The sequence below is a fragment of the Corvus moneduloides genome, chromosome 24, assembly GCF_009650955.1.
Source record: "Corvus moneduloides isolate bCorMon1 chromosome 24, bCorMon1.pri, whole genome shotgun sequence".
NCBI lineage: Eukaryota > Metazoa > Chordata > Aves > Passeriformes > Corvidae > Corvus > Corvus moneduloides.
The window spans coordinates 2,798,149-2,816,946 of NC_045499.1; the positions used below are offsets into that span (position 1 = coordinate 2,798,149).

At 46.0% G+C, this 18,798-nt stretch overlaps 1 protein-coding gene across 5 annotated transcripts in view; it reads left to right on the plus strand.

The window, feature by feature from the left end:
- Nucleotides 1-903: 903 nt before the first annotated feature.
- The window catches only part of KCTD20 (potassium channel tetramerization domain containing 20), a 29,977-nt gene continuing 12,082 nt past the window's right edge, over nucleotides 904-18,798 (plus strand). The window contains exons 1-2 of one of the 5 annotated variants that reach the window (XM_032133093.1): nucleotides 904-983; nucleotides 5,396-5,467. Coding sequence is in view for 2 of the 5 variants with exons in the window: in XM_032133092.1 (XP_031988983.1) it covers nucleotides 12,262-12,272 (11 nt within the window). In the remaining 3 variants the exon portion in view is untranslated. Of the gene's footprint in view, nucleotides 984-3,381; nucleotides 3,475-5,395; nucleotides 5,468-12,180; nucleotides 12,273-14,585; nucleotides 14,675-18,798 lie in introns of those variants that run through there. The other 4 variants (XM_032133094.1, XM_032133092.1, XM_032133097.1 and 1 more) reach the window with 4 other exon arrangements.

An 18,798-nucleotide genomic window follows, 5' to 3' on the forward strand; every position in this document is an offset into this window, starting at 1 on the left:
GGGACTAGGACGGACCAAAAGGACACTTTTCGGAACAAATGGGACACTGGGATGGACTGGGAGTGACTGGAATACACTTGGAGGGCACTGGGATAGACTGGGAGGAGCTGGGAGTGACTGGGATAGACTTGGAGGGGATTGAATGGGATTTGGGAGGGATTGGACAGGACTGGGAAGGACTGTGAGGCACTTTTACGGACAAAAAGGGCACTGGAAGTGGACTGCTAAGGTACTGGGATAGACTGGGAGGCGCTAGGACAGGATTGGATGGGACCGGGAGGGACAAAAAGAGTACTTTTAGGAACAAAAGGGGCACTGGAAGGGCACTGGGAACCACTGGGGGACACTGGGATAGACTGCGATATACGGAGATGGACTAGAAGGAGACAGGGATAGACTTGGGGTGGGACTGGGAGGCACTTTTACGGACGAAAGGGGCTGTGGGCACGGACTGGGCGGGCACCAGGCTGGACTGGGCGGACACCAGGATGGACTGGGCGGGCACTAGGCTGGACTAGGCGGACACCAGGATGGACTGGGCGGGCACTAGGCTGGACTGGGCGGGCACCAGGCTGGACTGGGCGGACACCAGGATGGACTGGGCGGGCACTAGGCTGGACTGGGCGGGCACCAGGCTGGACTGGGCGGACACCAGGATGGACTGGGCGGGCACTAGGCTGGACTGGGCGGACACCAGGCTGGACTGGGCGGACACCAGGATGGACTGGGCGGGCACCAGGCTGGACTGGGCGGACACCAGGCTGGACTGGGCGGGCACCAGGCTGGACTGGGCGGGCTCCGCTCCCCGCGGGCACCCGCCTCCCGCGCCCCGCCCTCTCACGCGCCGTCGGTTTCCATTGGCCAATTGGGGAAGTCAATCACGGAGCGGATCCAATCACGTGGCGTCGTGGGCGCTGGGCGGGGACTCCGCGGCGGGGCCCCGCCCACCGCCCGCCTGAGGGAGCGGCCGCGGCGGGGACGCGGTGAGTGAGGCCTCAAAGGGCGAGGGGGCTGCCTGGGCCCCTCCGGGGCTCTGGGGACCTCTTCCCGGTTCTCTCTGAGCTTCTGGGGCTCTTCTCGGCCTTCTCTGTGCTTTGAGGGTGGTTACGGGCCTGGGGGCGCCCGCGGTGCGTTATGTGTCCGGAAAAGGGGGTTGGGTGGGAGGGGCTTTCCCGGCCCAGCGGGCATAGAGGAAGGTGCGGGGCCGAGAGGGGCGTGGGGGTCACAGGAAACCTGGGGGAGGGGGCTGAGGGGCTCGCAGGGGGTCTCAAGGGGCTCCGTTGTTGTGAAAGGGCTTTGGAGGAGGCTCGGGGGGTATCTGGGGACATGGAAGAGTGTCAGGGGACATGGATGAGGAGGCCGTGGGGCTGGGGGTGTGTCTGGGAGTCACAGGGGACTCTCTTGTTGTGGATGTGCTTTGGAGGGGTCTGGGGAGCTTTGGGGACAGCACATTGTGTGCACCGACGGGAGGCATCTGTGGCGGTGGGGGTGCTGCCACCTTTTTAGTGTTTCCTTAGAAAGGGGGTCTTTGGGGTGTCTCCTACACTCTGTGTTTGGCAGGGGGCTGAGGCTGTTATCCCTAGGTTAGCACTGCATCCTTGTGTCCCTGACATGTTCACCTTTTCTTGGGCTGTGTGTGAGTCCAGGACTGCCCAGTGTCCTGTGGAGAGGCTGCTGCTGTGCCCACCACCCCCAAAATGGAACCAGCCTCCCCTCGGGGTGCTGGTTGGTCACACACTGCCCTCCTACGCGTGTTCTGGCACTGTAGGCTGGTGCAGTGTTGTTCTTAAGCATGTTTTAGGCTTGAGTTAACCTTCCTTTTCCTCCATCCTTGCTGGCCCCACAGTGCTTTGAAAGGAGTAGGAGTTTCTAAGGGGTTTTCCCCTAAATGGGTGAGTAGGTGAGAAGACCTAAGTGGGTGAAACCTCAGCCCACCTCTGCTCATAGGCACATTTTTGTGTCAGCTGTGGTCCTGCCTGTCTCTGTACTGCCATCTCAGTGACCTGAGGCCCTTCAGGGAAGGGATGATAATAACGCAAACAGTCTTGGGTATGAGGTTTAATAAGACCAAGGTGCAGGTGCTGCATCGAGGTCAGGTCAGCCCCTGGTATCAGTCCAGACTGGGGATGAAGAGATAGAGAACAGCCCTGGGAGAAGAACTTGGGGATGAGTTCCTGGACATGCCCTGGTCACATGCGCTGGACCCTGAGCCCTGGGCTGAGCCCCCAGTGTGGGCAGCTGGGGAGGGGGGGATACTCCACCTGCAGAGCTGCCTCCAGCCCTGAGGTCCAGCACAGGAAGGGCATGAAGGTGTCAGAGGAGACCACCAAGATGATCAGAGGGATGGAGCAGCTCTGCTGTGAGGAAAGGCTGAGATTTGGTATTGTTCAGGCTGGAAAAGAGAAGCTTTGGGGTGACCTTATTGTGGCCTTCCAGCAGCTGAATGGAGCCTCCAGAAAGACGGAGAGAAACTGTTCACAAGGTCCTGGAGTGACAGGACAAGGGGGAAGGGCTTCACACTGACAGTAGATTTAGTTTGGCTGTTAAGTAAAAGTTCTTCCCTGTGAAGGTGGTGGCACAGGTTGCCCAGAGAAGCTGTGGTTGCCCCATCCCTGGAAGTTCTTAAAGGCCAGGCTGGATGTGGCTTGGAACAACCTGGAATAGTGGAAGGTGTCTCTGCCCATGGCAGGGGGTGGAACAGGGTAATCTTTAAGGCCTTTTCTCACCCAAACCATTCTGGGATTCTGTAAACCTGGGAGGTTGAGAACCTCTGTAGGGAGAGTGGTTTGAATTGCTTTGCCAGGGTTGCTGCAACCCAAATCCTGTTGTAGCTGTAGATTATGGCTTTAAGGCAGAAAGTTCACCTGTGGTCCCTGTGAGAGCCTTATCCTCACCTCAGTCCCAATCCTTCCTGCTGGCATTAGCAGCAATCACAAACAGTTCATCGGAAGGAAGCCATGTCTGGGAATCAATGGGAAGGCTGAGCTTTCCCTGTTGTGTCCTTGTTTACCCTGTGCAGGGGCTGTGAAGCTGCACTGCTCACAGTCACCTGGATTTGAGGGTTATAAATACCTTATTGCTCAGTTCACAGCAGTGTTTTCAGTGATCTGAGCATCAAAACAGTGAATTGTTGGGGTCAGGAACTGTGGGTTACTGTGTAGGCAAAGCTGCTTGTCAGAGTTATTATTCTTCAGACTGGACTCCCATGTGCCTTTATTATTATTTATGCTGTTTAGGGAAGCAGTCACCTTTTACTAAAATAAATGCTCTGTTTATAACGTAACTCTGTATTTACATCACTAACAAATGCTCTTCTGCAAAGCAGCCTGTACTACAATTGTCTTTATTTTCCATAATAACATCTGTGTTCTGATCTTACAGCTGAAATGCAGCTGTTTATGTAGACCAACCTGCACAGAAGACTGTGTCTAGACTAATTTCAGCCTATCTTAAAGCAATTAAGGACAGGTTAAAGTAAGTTCTGCTATCATGGAAGTAGGCATGTGCTGATTTATTGGTGTTTGATTCAAGACAGACAAATTTGCAGCACGTGGAATGCTTTTTGATATCTTTTGATGCTGGCTTCTGCTGCCAGAATTAAAGGGGATGAGTTTTGTGTTTGATTTGGGCTTGAAAGGAATGATCTTTCTGGTAGTAGTTCATTACATCATTTTATTTTTGAAAGCTTTCTGTTTTGTAGTTATTCTCTAAAAATGAGTGGAGTTCAGTGAGCTCAGTCAAGCTGCAGGGGCAGCTGGAAGAAGTTGTAGTTGAAAGAACCAAACTGGTTATTTCTATCCTTCTTAACAGTAGTGAGAACCAAGTAGCAAAGTCATTTGAGCTGTTTGATGTACATTGCATGTACCTACAGGCAGAGAAAACCCCATATTCAGTTTCTTTGGGTTGTTGATTTTCTGGAAAGGTTTTGAGACGGTTCTTGGAGTGGCAGATGAGACAGTAATTCCAGAAGCCTCATCACCGGTTGTGCTAATAGAAATGTATCACCTAAGATCCATCTAGGGTTGTTGGATGCGTCCAGTATAAAAGCACTCAAAGTTACACTTTGTTTTCCTGTGCTCCAGAGATGGCCTTACCCGAGCTCTGCACACCAGTAATCTGTATTTGCATCCCCAAAGTATTTTTAACCATCAGACTTGAGAAACCCTCTTACTTCAGCTGATTTGATCATAAATCTGATATTACCTCAGTCTCTTTGAAGTACCTTCGTGTTTTGGCATGTTCAGTCCTGCCTTCTGAGAATCCAAGAGGTTTCATAACCACTTGCTTGGAGTTTTCTGTTCAGGATATTGTAACATTTTTTTGTGTGGTGACTCAGTCTGTCTTTACAGGTCATGAGAAGTAAGAATCAACATCTCATTTTCTTGGTTGATGCTTTCAGCCCCAAGTTTGGGCCATGTGTTTGTCACTCGACCTCATCTTGAACTCATTCCATGTGCCCGTGACAGGCAGCCAAGTGTTCAGTTCACTGAGTAGCAGTGCAGTCAGGAGAATTGAAGTATAATATTGTTTAAAAGTCTTGCTATTTTTACCTGAAAACCCATAAGTAGAAAATTCGGGTGTAGAGAAAAGTAAATAACATTTCACCCTTTGTAATGAATTTGCCATAAGGCTCCAGTGCTGTAGTTAACAACACCTTCGTCCCCCTTTGCCAGAAGCTGTGATTGCAAAGGGACATTGGCCCAGCAGTGGGACTGGATTAATAATTGCATCACAAGAGTTGCAGAGTCTGTTAGGAAAGTCACTGCATGATGAGAGGCCAGCTCAGCAGCCAAATAACTGGGGAAAGGAGCCTTGCAGCGCTCCCTGAAATAGCACCTGTGTGCTCTCTGTTTGGTGCCTGTGCTTGCCAAAGCCACTGTCAGGAACTCTTCCTCCTTCTAGAAAGTCAAATCCTGCTTAATGAATGCAAAGTGAGTCTCCCTAAAGCTTCACCTTGGGATGGACTCTGGAACTGCTGTGTTCTGCTTGGAGATCCCAGAGGAGTGTGTGGATAATGAGCTCTTTCTTTAGAAGAAAAATGCTGAGTTGGTGCCTGCTGATAAAGGTCACTTGAGCTGTCTAAAGGATCTCCTGATTTTTAAATGAGTTCCTTAATAAAAAGTGAACTTAGCCAGAGAATCATTACTGGCTAATTTAACCCACATCCAGACAAGCAACGTAACACCTTTTGTGTGGGTGAAAATGTAAAAGGGTGGGGCGCCATCAGCATTTTTTTTCTTCACTTTATTCATAAATAGCATAACCAGAGCTAACATAAAGTTTAGAAATTACCAATTTGCTAACATTAACATTTTTATAGAAACAATGTGATTGTAATATCTGGGTTTTTGGGGAGACCTGGCCAGGCTGCTGATGAAAGCCACTCTGATTTCAGGTTTCTGGTCCCAATGTCCCCTCTGATTCCAACATGACAGTCGGGTAGCACTGCTGGACCATCTTTGCCAAGGTTGGTACAATTTTGGGTCTCTGGCTTTTGGATGGCCTTGCCATGTGAATTGTTTGCTGAACAGCCTCCCTGTTCTGTTCTGAGCCATGACAGTACAGAGAAGCAGGGACTTGTAATCCAGGTAATGGGAGGTGGATGTGTTTTGGGAGTGGTACAGGGCAATAATTACAGGTGCTGAAGTAGCCGAAGTCCTGGGACCTGCCTTGCCTGTGTTGTTCCATCAGTTTTCACAACCATTTCTCCTCCTGTGTCTTCTTCCAGTTCTAATTTGCAGTCACAATGTGTCCTCCAGCCTCAGCAGAGACTTTACACAGATCCCTGGGGGCTTTGGATCCACTTTTTGGAGTACAAAAGAGGACTAAGGACTTTTGAAGGGCAGCTGGTCCATAAGCATAGGCCTGAAATTGAGAAGGAAAATCAATGTCTGTTAGCCTTGGAAGCAGCACTGAACATGGGCTGCAGTTGCTGAAGCTCAACATTCAGTAATTTCTTCTGCAATTTGCAATTGTTTTTTTCTTGTTGCCCTCAGAACAACCTCAAATGTGTTATGTGCAGCTATTAAAAGTGGTGTTAATCCATGGATTGCTCCTGGGAGCACAAATGTTCAGTCATTGGTTTTGCTACTGAACACACAAATATAGAAATATCCTTGTGAACTATAAAATGTAACAAGTCATATATACCGCTCTGTCAGAGTGACTCGAGAATTACTCAGCTATTTACTGTGAGAATAAAAAGCTGCCTGGGATTCAATACAGAAGTAGCCAAAAGGAGCAATAAAGAAGGGGTGATGGAAATGGACTAAAGATAGAGAAATGAAAGCACAGCTCTGTGTCAGGTCTGCCTCTGCAATTTGTGGACAAATAGTCTAGATTAGAGTTTATTAGTCAGTCATGCTTTCAGTGGCAACAGCGTGTGTTCCGAGAACTGGGAAATGAATGCAGTTCCCGACCAGCTCCCATAAAACAGTGTGACATCCCTGACCTGTGTTGGGTGTCAGAGTTTAGTCCATTGAATCAGGAAGTTTTCAGAAGGAAGCAGAGCTTGGCAGCCATAAAAACAGGAGAACTGAACCTTGTGACAGCAATGAGAAGTGGTGTGTAACAGTTAATGATTGCTGCTGCCACATGGCTTGTATGCAAAGTTTTGGCAACATAGCTTTGAGATGTAAATAACAAGGCCATGTTTGATAAAAGAGGGGTTTTCAATAAATGTAATTCCTGGTCTAGAAGGCATAGCTGAGTCCCTTGGAGCCCAGCCCTGTGGCTCGCTGTGCTGGGACAGCAGCTGGTCACCTGAAATGAATCTGTGAGTCCACATGATGCCATTGGATGTCCTGTAAACTGCCAGGATTAAGCATCTGCCCCAGTTTGAGCGATTTGCTCAGTTTAATAATCATTGACATTATTTTTCTCTAAGTGGTGCCTGTTTTATAACTGAATTACTGCAGTTCTCAGGTTATTCTGGTAACTCGGATAAATTGGAGTGAGAGGTCCACAAAAGATGTGAGCAGGGAAAAGGCAGGAAGGGAGAAACTGATGGCAGCAGCAGCAGCAGAGTTTCTGATGGACTGGAGATGAGTGGGGTGGACTTTCCAAGTCCCTCAGTTCATGTGCTCAGTATCATCTGCTAATTCAACATAACTGGAGCAAACAACGGAGAAAAACAGAGTAAGGAAGCTTTAACCTCTGTGAAAGTGAGCTCATCTCTTCTTCCTCTGGACCAGTGGATTAAAAAGCGTGGTGTTACATAATCTCTACCCACAGAAAAGCTTCCGTCTGTCTGGAATGTTATCTGCTGTGGCAGTTGGTGGTTATGAATGAGTTCCCTAATCCATTGACGGGAATGTTCCGGCGGGCACTTGCAGACTTCCCTGTAGTCTAATGCTTGTTGAGAAGTCCTTGGTCAGGTGTCAGAGGCTGACTTTACTGCCTGTGTTGGGAAAGGAGTCCAGCTAAGGAATAGAAAAGAAACAGAGATTATTAAAATTTCAGGTTTTGATTTGCTGTTAAAATTTGATTTCTTAAATCCATGGAGTTTTTCTCTTATATATGAGCACAACCTGGCCTTTTTCTATAGGATCTAATTTTTCTTTTGCCCTTCAGACTGACCAAGTAACAAATATGAAAAATCTTAAGATTATTCAGTCATGCGCAAACCAGGTGATTCAGGTATATTTGAGAAGTGATTCAGCTTTAATGTAAAGCACCTAAAGACCACAAGGTTTTGCCCATATCCAGGCTTTGCTGAGATCCATCCTAAGCATGTGTAAATTAGCTGATGTTTGAGTCACTTGAGACTAGGCAGGTTTTAGCTTTTACTCTAAATGCTGCTGATCCCTGGACTCAGCTGTGCTGCACAGCCATTTCAGACCTCCCTTTGAGTGCGGTCGAAGCCATCGATTTGGATGCTGCACTAATGGGGAACAATATTGATCATGAGCACTTCTTGGGCACATGGGAGAGGAGCTTTCTCATTCCCAGCATTCCCTCCTGTTTCACATCCAGTAATGGGGCTGGAGCATGTCTGCTCCTGTCCCACCTCAGGCTCAGGGTGAGGCCATGGTCAGACGTGCTGGGTGGGGTGGGAAGGGTGCTGTGACAGCTCTGTCACTGCTCCCAGTGTTCTGGGGATGGAAGTCCCCTTGCAGGGCTGAACAAGGTGGCTCTCAGAAAGACCAAAATGATGTATTTGATGCAAGGAGCTGTGTTCACGTGCAGCTTTGCTGTCAGGCCCAAGGAGAGTGATAAACAGCTGGGTTAGAGAAGGTCAGCTGGGAATGCACTGCACAAGATACTGAAGTGAAACCAGTCTAATGATTTCTGTTACCTTGTGCGAGCCAAGCAAGGGGGAAACTGGGTTTGTTTATTGATAAAGCTGTGGAGAGTTTTGTGCATTAGGGCTATGCTATATTTAAGTGGTGTCCTGTCTGTCAGATGTCCCTATTACAAAATGTTCTTTGCAAAGATCATGGGCCTCTCCTTTTAAAAGCTGGTTTTGAAAATCAATTGTTTTCAGAAAATTGGTTAATATGCCATGGCTGTGGCACCTCTGTGTGTCTTCACTTTGTGCTGTTAAGTCATTCCAAGAGCATTTTAAAGGTGTTATAAACAGCTATGGGAAATGCCACTTCACCACTTGAAGAGTAGAATTATTGCATTTCTGAGAGATGAAGCAATTCTTAATGCAGAAAATAGAGTGTTCTCCAGCCTCTCACCCTGTGTGCTGCAGACACTAAGTGCTATCTTTAATTAGAAGGCTGTCACAGCTGAAGTAAAAATAACAACTCAAAACAAAACCTCCTGTGAACTGGATTGAGAGCCATGAGCCTTAAAGGCTTTACTTCTTCCTGGAGCAGCTGGAGCCCTGACAAGGAGCATTCCAGCCCCTTGTGCTGCCCAGGCCGTGCCTGGCACACCGGACTGGAGGAAACATTCCCCTGCTGGGGCGGGGCCTGCTGGGACTTGTGCTCGTGGCAGACGTGCTCTAGGTTTAGCAGCAAGAGGTGATGTCTTGTGTCTTCAGCCAGACTGACAAAAGCCACCTCATTTCATGCAATCCACATTAAGAGCTCTGAAATGTCATGGTGTGGTCACATCTGCTCAGGACTGAGTTGAAATCATCGGGAGCTGCTTTTGGACATTTATAGACCCTTTAATTAGCAGACTCTATAGGAAAACCTATCTTCTTGTTAAGGATTTATTAAAATCATGCATAAGCTCTACTGCTGGAATATGCTAATTTATTTGAGAATCTCTTGGATTATTCAGAAGGAGAGTGAATATTCCTCACAAGGAGAGGCTTTGAAGACCATTTCCTTGAAATAAATAATTGTTTTAAAGTCCTGGCATTTCTTTTGCATGTTATCTTTGAGATAGACAAGAAACCAGCTACAGTTTTGGCTAGAATATTGTTGAGTTCTTGCTTGTCAAGGTAAAAACAAGCTGGAGGGGCTTGTTCTGAAATACACTTCAATTTTAGAACTTACCCTTTCAAGAGTGACCTTATCCGTGGCCCAGATGGGCACCTTGCCTCAGCACAAACACCTCATTATGTGTGTTGAAATAGGCATCTTCTCTGCTTTTTCAATTTTGTATATTTTTTTGTGGTATTTTCCCATTTTTACTCCCACAAAATATGGCTCCAGTTCCTGGCTAATTTTGCTGTAACACAGCACTAGCCAAATATTTTTGTGGAAGAATTATTAGTCATAGAAGAATGTAATGGAATATTCTTAGAAAGTGTTATAACTATGCTTGACATGTAAAATATTTATCCAGGCATGTAAACAAAGCAAGAGGTGTCTTGCCAGTGTCCCCTTGTAAACCTTGGTTGGTTTGAAATCATGGACTGTTTTTCAGTTCTTGAAAATAAGGTATCAGGTTCTCTGCTGACATGAATTGCCAGTGCTAATGGTTGGCCTCACCTCGATGAAATTGTAGCCCCTGCTCTTGCCTCCCTCAAAATAAATCAGGAGGTGTTTTCCAAAGAGCTGTAATTGTGCTAAATAAAACTGCCGTGTTTATTTTGGTTTCGGATTACTCAGTATTACTTGCAGTTACTAATGCAGCTGCACTGTGAAAGGAGCCTTATGTTTGTTTTGCTTTTTCTTATTGTCTGTATCTTAATTCTCTTAATGAGAATTAAACCATGCGTCTGATTCGGAGAACTGTGTTGTTTCTAAGGACAACACTGATAATGTTCCCTTAGGCACTCAGGCACAAAGGAGCATCTCTGCCCTTCCACAGGAAAATTCAGCTGTGGCTTTATCTGAACAGGCTTCCAGCAGCTGTTGTGGTGAGATAGGGCAGTGCCCCGTGGGGATGGCAGATAGCGCCCCTGGCAAGGACCCCATGCCAGCCGGAATCATCCCAGACTTTGGGAAAGATCCCCAGTGCTGGGTGAGGACACCTGAGCTTTGCCAAGCCTGGTTCTGCCCTTGCACACTGGACACAAACTGCTGCTGGACCTGGAGTCTGAACCTCTCTCTCAACGTGGCAGTATTTCCTTGCAAATTTAATCGCATTCCATTGCAGCCTCCCTGGGTTTGTTTCTTGGGTTTGGTTTGAGTTTTTTCATTGTTATTATTTTGAAAGCTCCTATAACTGCATTCAGCTTTCAAAAACGTGCCATCTATTGTTAGTTTTCCGAGCTGCTGCCGTGCAATTGGTTAGAAATGAATGGCAGTTGGAGTTGTAGGGCAGAGTTGTAGCAGATGAGCTGGGAATGAGTGAGCTGTTACTTGTTGGGATCCCTTCCAGAGAGGGAAGGTGGAGTTTTGAGTTGCTCGCAGCCTTTCTAAAATAAGAGTCAGAACCAAGTAGGTGCTTTTTGCCGTGGGTGAAATGTCAGATAACTTTTTGTAGTGAACTAAAAGCTCTGTAAATGAGGAGAGGAGTTTTGGTTTAGGCTGGATATTGTCTCTGCTGAATTTTTAATTTTTAATTAAATTAATTAAAACTTGTGTATTTCAAAACACACTGATAATATACCAATGCTCATCTCGAGAGATCCACAGTGGACAGTTGCTGTGGTAAACACACAGAGGGTAATTATAAAAGCTAATTCATAAATTATACATATACAAATCATATAAATTATATTAAAAAATATATAAATCTGTTCTTTGTCCTGATGATGTCCACCAGCCTCACCTGGTGTGGGACATCACCTCCTGGTGATTAGAGGCTCTTGATGTTTACATTCCCCCAGCCTTTTTACCAGCCACAGGTGCTTTATGTACCTGTATGTAGACAGGTGAGATAATTGGGCATTAAAAAAAAATAAAATCTTGCCCCCAAACTAAAAGTAATAACAAGTTTTTGCATACAAAAGTTAGTAAATTAGTGACAACTTGGATTTTTTTTTTTTGGTGTTGTATTGCTTGGTTTGTTTTTAATCAAGAGCCCTCTAAAGGCATCTTTCGTTCACACTTTCAGACTTGTCAGGAAAATGTGCTTTATCACTGGCGTGAGTCAGGAGAAAAATAGTTTCCTGCTTGTTTAGACTCTATTTGCATTAAAAATCATATATTATTGATAATACGTGATATATTTAATTCTGCTGTTTTGTGAAAATGTGTTCAGAGAAGTCTCTGAGCAATCCAGCTGTATCTTAGGGGAAAGTGGTAAGAAATAGAATAAATTGATTTAATATTTGGGCTGACAGAGGGTAACATCTCCAGATTCCATAAACATGTAATGCCTTGGCCATGGCACCTGAGCACGGAAGGAAAGTGGTCGTTCTTATTTGGGTTCTTTAGCAATGCATTGATGTGTCAAAATAACTCATTGTATCCTCAGTTACTGTAAATTTGTTCGGGCCCAAGTCCTAGGACTCCTGGGCTTGGGAATCCATGTGCACGTATTTATGTACATAACCAAAAATTCTGGTGGCTAATTGCTCTGCATGTCTAAGGGATGTGTGGCAGCAGGTGTTTTACCAAATGGCATCAAGGGTTTAATAAAACTGAGCCTTTTCTACCGCACAATTCCTGCAAAAACTGCCTGAATAAGGAATCTGGAGAGAGAGAGAGAGAGAGAGAGAGAGATTCGGGAGGCTTTTACTGAAAAGAGGAGACTTTAAGCTGTTACCGCACAGATTATATTCAAACTTTCCATGAATCAGCTGGAGGGACTTTTAACCTGAAATATTTACATGAATCAGCCGCCCGGGTTTTGGGGGAGTGACCATCGCTGCTCAAAGAGTTTAAACCCGAAGCTTTGCTGTGCTTTGGTGCTTCCCTCTGCTCCAGCAGGATTTCGGGATCGTGGTGCAGGGAGCACTGAGCACGGATGAGCCGGCAGTAAGTGAGGGGCGCTTGGCACAGGGTTTGCTCCAGAGGTACACCAGGAAATGTGGGTGATCAGTTCAGCTCAGAAGTTCTGGTGGTTGCAAGTGGATCAGATTCTGTGGCAGAACTCCCTCAGAAATACTCTTGTCCTTATGCTGTTTTCTGCATTTATAATTGAAAAACTGGACTTCTCAGAATATAAACGCAGGAATTGAAATCGTGGGAATTTGGAACCAAGTTTGATTTAACTGCCTAAGAGCAAAAGTTGAGAAATAAAAGCTTTTTTAAATCCAAAGGGATAAGACAGCTCTTGCTTTTATGCTTTGCTGAAGTGTGTGGGATTTTCTGAAAGCTTTATAAGTACTTTTGCAGAAAATGGTAGAACAGAGAACACAGCCAAACTTTGTTGTCTGCAGCACTTACTCCTGTTGCAGGCTTTCACATAACTGTTTGTAGCTTAATTTAACACAGGTGAAGAGAAGGTGTAACTCATAGGTGTCACCTGCCTTAAAACTTTATTTAGCTCAGTATTGTCTATTTTAGCAAGGAACATTGCTTTTTCCTGTCTCTAGAGAAAAATATCTTGCTTATATTTGCAACAGCTCATCTTTTGCCAGAACTTTTTTTCCCCTTTTCCCTGATCAGATCTGCCCACTCTGACCTTCTGCCAAGGAAGGAGGTGTGTATTCTGTATGGGCATAGCCAGCTTTATTTAAATTGCTGAATTTAATCAGATAGCACTGGCAAAGCTGCCATTGCCACAGTGGTAAGAAGCTCTTTATGAGGATCAAATATACTTTTTCAGATTACTGTCTTTATTCCAGTATTGTGAGGAAATACCCTTTATAGTTAGCTTGGTTTTGCTCTTTAACATGAATATCCTGGGTCTCAGAGGGAGGGGAATAAAAAAGCAGTAACTTGTTGCCTTGGTGAGGAATTCTGTTCCCTTGGTGGGACATTGCTGGATGCACTTCATCTGTCCTGTTGATGAGGCTGCCGCGGTGTGACCTTCCTATTTCGGGGGAAGGTCTGTAATGGGTTACATCCAGTTAATAAATCTCCATTATTTTTCTGCAGGTATCAGTCTTGGTGATTGTAAATTGGCAAAAGAAAAGATGCTGTGAGTGTGGGGCACTGATGAGGGGTCAGGTCAGTGCATAAACTGAGCACTGGTGGTGACAGAAGGACCTGTTGAACCCTGGGTCTTAAATCAAGGTGTGCAAGTGCAGTGTTAAACCCTTAAACTCATATTGCCAACTGGAGTTTTGAATTGCATTTGTAGAAACAGTGGATTTTTGTTGAGCCTCGAGTAAATGACTAAGTCAGTAAACTTTGCTAACAGTGCAGCACTATGCACAGAATGGGAGAAACAATCAACCATTTCATCAGCCTCCTTGCTGTCTCTTGCCAGCATTTTCAGGCTGTCCTGCATTGCATCAGACCTGCTGGACATTATTTTCCATCTATCATTTGATGCCAGATGGAAAATGAATCCTCTGTATATTGATAGTGTTATTTCATAACAAGGGAAAAGCTTTTTGTCATGTGCCTGTGCTGGTTCAACCTATAAATCAGCTTTTATTGTCTGCTTGTGTTTGTGTTGGGAAAAAGAAATGAGGATCAGTAGGAGGTTTGTGAAAAGCATGTAAAGGCTGCAGTTAATGTTTTTCTCTCTGGTGCAGTCCGGGTGAATGCACTTCCATGTTGTTCTCCAGTGTTCCAGGTGTATCCACAGGTGCCAGGGAGTGGCAACCCCACACCTGCCAAGTCTTGCCTTGCCCTGAGCATCTCTGTTGGTTCAGGTGCACAGGGCAGTGCCTGGGGCTCAGCCTGGAAATGCCGATTTCCCTGGTTGTGAGGGACCTGTGGAGCCAGGCTGGGAGAGTTGGGGATGTCCAACCTGGACAGGAGAAGGCTCCAGGGAGACTTTAAAGCCCCTTCCAGTGCCTAAAGGGACTCCAAGAGAGCTGGAGAGGGGCTTTGGACAAGACCTTGGAGTGATAGGTCAAGCGGAATGGCTTCCCACTGCCAGAGGGATATTGGTTAGATGGGACACTGGGAAGGAATTCTTCCCTGTGAGGGTGGGGAGGCCCTGGCACAGGGTGCCCAGAGCAGCTGGGGCTGCCCCTGGATCCCTGGAAGTGTCCAAGGCCAGGCTGGATGGGGCTTGGAGCAGCCTGGGATGGTGAAAGGTCCCTGCCCATGGTAGAGGGTGGGACTGGATGAGCTTTAAGTTCCTCACAGTTACAGAATGAGGCATCAGGTCTGGTCTGAATTTTTAATAGAGGAGAACATTTCACTTTTTGCCTTTCTTTCTACCGGATGAGTTCCTGTCACTCTGCACAGCCCTCTGGAGTGCCTCCCTGCAATTGGGAAATTTTTATTGCAGCTGAACTGAGCTGACAGGCAGAATGGTTTGTTTTTTCTCTCTTTCTCTCTCTCTGGGAAAGTCTCCATCTGATGATCAGAAACAAATAGTTATTATGAACATTAGAAGTTGCATTGCTACCTACTTGTCAATATTATAATTTTTCATATCAAGTTTGATGGCTGCTTTTTTACTTAACCAATGTTAGCAGCCCAGGGGAGATCTGTTATCTCCATACTGCATTCCCTGCTGCGGTTTATACCTCACAGTGATTCCCCTAATCCTTATGTACAGGAAACACTTCTCCTTATTTATCTTAAACCCATGAGATTGCCCTTTTTCTCTGCAGAGTAGGAAGTCAATCATTGCTAATTTGTTGCTCTGCTTTTATGTTTAGAGAAACTTTAGGCATATTCTAAGAAGATATTTTAAGAATTCTTGCTGGTTTTGGCTGATAGAAAGTTAATTTTCTTCTGAGTAGCTCATGGGGTGCCATGGTTTGGATTTTTGCTGGAAAAAAAGGTTGATAACACAGGGGTGTTTCAGTTATTGCTGAGCAGGGCTCACACAGAGCCAAGACCTTTTTTGCTGCCCACCCACCAGTGGGCTGTGGGTGCACAGGAGCTGGGGGGACATAGCCAGGCCAGCTGAGCCAGGAATGGATATTCCACCCCTATGGCATCATGCTCAGTGTTTAGAGCTGGGGGAAGAAGGAAGAAGGGGGGGATGTTGGGAGTGATGGTGTTTTTCTTCCAAAGTGATGGAGCCCTGTTTTCCTGGGCATGGCTGAACACCTTCCTGCCCATGAAAAGTGGGGAATGAATTCCTTTTTTGCTTTACTTGCACGCACAGCTTTTATAGAGTCATAGAATGCCAGACTGGCTTGGGTTTGAAGGAACCTTAAAATTCATTTTGTTCTACCCCCTGCCATGGGCAGGGGCACCTTCCACTCTCCCAGGGTGCTCCAAGCCCCGTCCAGCCTGGCCTTGGACACTTCCAGGGTTGGGGCAGCCACAGGTGCTCTGTGGGAAACCTGTGCCAGGGCACCCTCCCAGGGAAGAATTCCTTCCCAATATCCCATCTAACCCTGCCCTCTGGCAGTGGGAAGCCATTGACCCTTGTCCTGTCACTCCAGTTCCTTATGAGCAGTCCCTCTCTGGCTGCCTTGGAGCCCCTTTAGATCCTGGAAGGTGTTGTGAGGTCTCTACACAACCTTCTCTTTTCCTTTACCTGTTAAAAGGATCTCAACCCATGAGTTACTCTTCCAGTTCTCTCCCATCCCACCAGGGAACAGTGAGCACGTGGCTGTTTGGGGCTCAGTTGCCATCTGGGGTTAAACCAGGACAGAAATTAAAGCCAGGCTTTAGCCATTGTGGAAAGACGTGCAGTTCCATTAGAAATCCATCTTGTTCTAAGTGTAGGACTGTGGAATTAGGTCAGGCACACCCTGCGTACGCGTGTTTCCTGCTTGCTCATATTTCTGAGAATAATTGTACATGGGAATGTTTTTGTAGACTTAAAGGAGTGTTGTCACCTTAAAAATGAGTTGTTTGGAGTTTTATTTCAGTCCTGATGGTTAGGCTGTGGTTTAGGAAGAGGGGAGGATTGTTCACCAGCTGATTCACTCACTGCTGGTCCTTCCCCACCGTTTGCAAACCAAATGGTGAAGTAAAGCCACTCATTTCTACTATTTTTGCTCTCTTACACCTTCTCTCTTGGCATGCCAGATGACAGCGAGACCCTGTATAAGCTGTCAGACCTTTTAGCAAGGGCTTTACTCCTCAATGGATTTGGCAGCTAGGCTTTTCATTATTTTTCTTCGAAGTCTCTGTGAAGTTCTTCATACCTAAAATACTCTATAATGGCTCTTTAAAAAAAACTCCAAGGATAAGGAGTATATCTTTATAAAGATAATAAAATATTGTATTTATATAATACAATAAATAAAAAGTAGAGACATCAGCACATTTGTACTGATGCTTTTGTTTTCTTTTGCTTAATAAATGTGCTGTATCTAAATGGGTTTTCCTTGCTGGCCATGTTGCAGTATTTGAGTTTCTTTTCGTGGCACACATTACCTTGTTTATGGTGGTTTGTGCAAGTGAAGCCATTTAGCTCTTCCAGTAGTGGGGTGAGAACTGTATGCATTGGGAAGTGGCTTTGGATGTGCCTCAGATTCCTTAGGGTGGGGAAGGATAACGTGCTGAAGATCATCCCAGCCTCTTTACATTCCAGAACACTTCCTACTTACAAATTGCAAAGAACAAGGATCAGCCTTTTTATCTCTGCAAAGCATTTGCAGCATGAATTGTTTGTGCCAAAGGTTCATTGCTAAATAAAAGTGTTTCCACTTTGTGATTAAAAACAATTTAAATATGATTTCCATGTTTTTCCCTCAACAAAAGACAAGATTCTAGTCAAGTTCAAATAGAGATGATTTCACTGGGACCACCAGCACAGGGTCTGGAGAGCAGAGATGTTTGTGCAGTTGCACAGCTCATTCTTGACATTGTTGTGTTCCAGAGGAAGAAGGGGCCCCCATGCTCCAAGTGCGGCAAAACCAGCGGCCAGAGCCAGATGGGAATTTTGATTTTTTGATTCTGACACTGAGTCCCGTTAAAACAATTAAAATCCCAGCCTTTCTCTGGCTGGAGGAGCTCTTTCTCTGATCTTTAGTGCTGAACGTGACATGGGGCTTTTGCTGCTCCTCATTGCCCAGCTCCTACAATCCAGCTGTGAGGCTTCAGCTCCCCTGTGGACTTGTCCTTACCTGATCCTTCAGGATCTGAGCACACAAACAAACCACAGAGAAGTGAGGAAAGACATCAGGCTGCCTGTTCATTCTGTGGTACCAGCCAATTTACTCTTCCCAAAAGGTGGGAACATGCATGGAAGGAGCCTTCTAAGGACTCTGGTAACCAGGGACTATTTGTCCTGCTAGCACAGGGGAATTGCTGGTGCATGGCCAGGGAGGTGAGCAGTGAACGTGCTGCAAGTCAGAGTAACACCTGAGTAGGCAGTGGGCCTGCTGCTCTGATCCTGAGGATTAGGTCTCCTCCTCCGTGTCCCTGTTTTCTCTCATAAAACACTTCCCTGCAGTGCTTCCCAGGGCTCTTAGGAGCAATGAGCAGTTAATATTTGTAAAAAGCTTTGAAGATGAATAGTGCTAATTATTATTTATAGGCATTCATTCTCACCACGGGTAGTTTGCCTTGATCCTGGGCATGAAAGGAAACCAGGACATTTGTAAGCTGGTCAGGCAGGAGTTTGGCCTTGAAGTCTTTATGTACTTGTTTCCCCACTGGGTTCTGGGTGTGTTTGCAATATATTTGTCACGTTAAATGACCAGTTTGGGGATTTATTTTACCAGCCAGATGTGCCAAAAGATCTTTTCTCATTTCCCTCAATTCTGCTGACACACGATGTGCAGGATTTTGGCAGGCCAAGAGGGGCCAGGAGACAGGGAAATGCCATCAGCCTGAGCAGGGTCAGATGATGGGCAGGACTGGATGTTCCATTTCCAGGAAAGAGGAAAGTCAGATCTTATGCTTGGGAGAGGCACCACATTGCAAAGAGCAGCTGGTTCTAGTGTGTTTTGCTGGTGCTCAACTTCGTGTAACAGAAAAGGAGGAGGGTGTCAAACAGCTGGGGTGTTTTTTCCCTACCAATCCTGCTTAGCAGATTAAGCAGCAAAACGGGGGAAATGACGAAGGAAAATTCATGTGTTGTAGTTCCTGCCTAACTGGTGTGTGTTCTGTAAATACGTTCTGAGCTGCTGTTGTTAAGGGCTCTGCTGAGGGGTGTGCAGGGTCTCTGCATTTAATTCAGAGCTTGAGGTGATGAACAAAGATTTCAACATTCGCCCAAACCAGTTTGCTTGTTGAGAAATTCAGTCTGTTGGTGTTCGTGCTATTCGACATCACTTAAATGGGGCTTGTAAAGCAGAGCTCTGGGGAAGTTATGGAGTCTAAATGTCCCTGGATAAAGCTGCTCTTTGCCTTCATATACTCTGCTTATTGATCTGACTTTCTGCCTAAATTCTCCTCTCTGCTGAGTAATGCGTTAAATAATCAAGAGATTGTTCGGGCACCACAAGAGGAGGTTGTTGGCAGAGCTGCAGCAATTGAGCACTCCTGGAAGAAAAGAGGCCCAAGAAGTAAATTTTATGCT